The sequence below is a fragment of the Kryptolebias marmoratus genome, linkage group LG18 (assembly GCF_001649575.2).
Source record: "Kryptolebias marmoratus isolate JLee-2015 linkage group LG18, ASM164957v2, whole genome shotgun sequence".
Lineage (NCBI taxonomy): Eukaryota > Metazoa > Chordata > Actinopteri > Cyprinodontiformes > Rivulidae > Kryptolebias > Kryptolebias marmoratus.
In genome coordinates this window covers 17,566,802-17,568,295 of record NC_051447.1, presented here as the reverse complement: position 1 = coordinate 17,568,295, position 1,494 = coordinate 17,566,802, and the positions used below count along the sequence as shown (strand labels likewise).

Genomic DNA, 1,494 nt, shown 5'->3' with positions numbered 1-1,494 from the left:
GAAAACACGGCGCCGCACAGAAAGCCGCTGACGTAAAGCAGCGTCATGTCGCAAAACAGAGGTTCTTCGCAAAATAGTTATTTTTTCTTCTTATTTATCACTTCTATAAACTGAATGTCTGCAAAGTGACAACACTAATACATTCGTCGTAGCCTACGTTATGAAATATTTACATGAATCATCAATACAATTATGATAGAAACGATAGAAGTAAATATATCACGATGGACACTTTTCTATTGTCCCCACAATATGTATCGTTATATCGCCCAGCACTAGTTCCTTTAAATCGCTCTAACGTGTTTGTTGTCTTTAAGGTACACGTCCAGCCTGGTCTTCACCGTTTCCACTGCTTACATCAAAGTCTGGGACATAAGAGACTCCGCCAAGTGTATCCGCACGCTCACGTAAGCACACACTGACTGTAGGCGGTGTCCAGTCTTAAAGCAGAGAAACACCTAAAACCTGCAGGATGGGGGCCCTCCAGGACCAGGACCAGGACTGGACACCCCTGTTAAATGTAACCCATCAGAAAGGATCTTTTATGGGTTTTATTGTTGTTTCCGTCAGGTCATCAGGTCAGGTGAGCTCAGGGGACACGTGCTCATCCATCAGGAGTTTATCCATCCCACCAGGAGAGAGTCAGATCAGCCAGATCGCCCTCAATCCGTCCGGCTCCTTCCTGTACGCCGCCGCTGGCAGCGCCGTGCGCATGTGGGACCTCCGCAAGTACGCCGCCGTCGCAGGGATCGCGGAACTTTAAAACGCTTGTTCGGACTGTTAGTTTGTTTTTTTTGTTTTAGGTTTGTATCAACGGGAAAGCTGACCGGCCATTCGGGGCCTGTCGCGTGCCTCACTGTTGAAAAGTCGGGCCACGGACAGGACGTCGTCCTCACCGGATCCAAAGACCGTCACATCAAAGTAAGAGCTTTTATACACAAACACTCAAAAGCAGCAGCCTGGAGAGATGACAGGGCCGTAACGGTACAGAGGAGAAAAAGGAATAAGCAGGAATATCCTCAGAGTCTGGAGATTTTACGCTTGTTCAGCTGAAGCTTTTATGAAACAATAGCCTTCATGTTTATCCCAAATTGACTGAAGAGTCTGTTGATGTGTTGGAGCCACACCCAGAGTCAGAAAAAATAAAATAAAATAAAGTTATTATATACTGTGCACCCAGGGCCGTATCCAGACTTTAACAAATCCTGAGGTCAACCCCTCATTCTCCCCCTGCACATCAGTTACAATGAAGACCAAAACTTCATTAAAATAGAAGCATTTATTTAAAACAAGTGACTTGAATGTGTATATGACATGTATTTGTGTGTGTTTGTAAATCCGTGGGGATCAGCCTCATCTGAAGCAACAGAGGACTCAGGGCACAACCATGATGACTCACTGAAATGACATGAATTAGTTTATATGAATGTTGATTCAAAACACAAGATTTTAGCAGAGATTTCACCTTTTTATCAAACACCAGTGAGGTGTTGT

The 1,494-nt window shown here is 44.7% G+C and overlaps 1 protein-coding gene across 1 annotated transcript in view; it reads left to right on the top strand.

Annotated features, from left to right (window-relative positions):
• LOC108244060 (kinesin-like protein KIF21A) overlaps positions 1–1,494 on the top strand; it is a 44,067-nt gene that overhangs the window by 36,397 nt on the left and 6,176 nt on the right. The window contains 3 exon segments of the mRNA XM_017429931.3: positions 318–407; positions 571–729; positions 804–921. Coding sequence (XP_017285420.1) covers positions 318–407; positions 571–729; positions 804–921 — 367 coding nt within the window.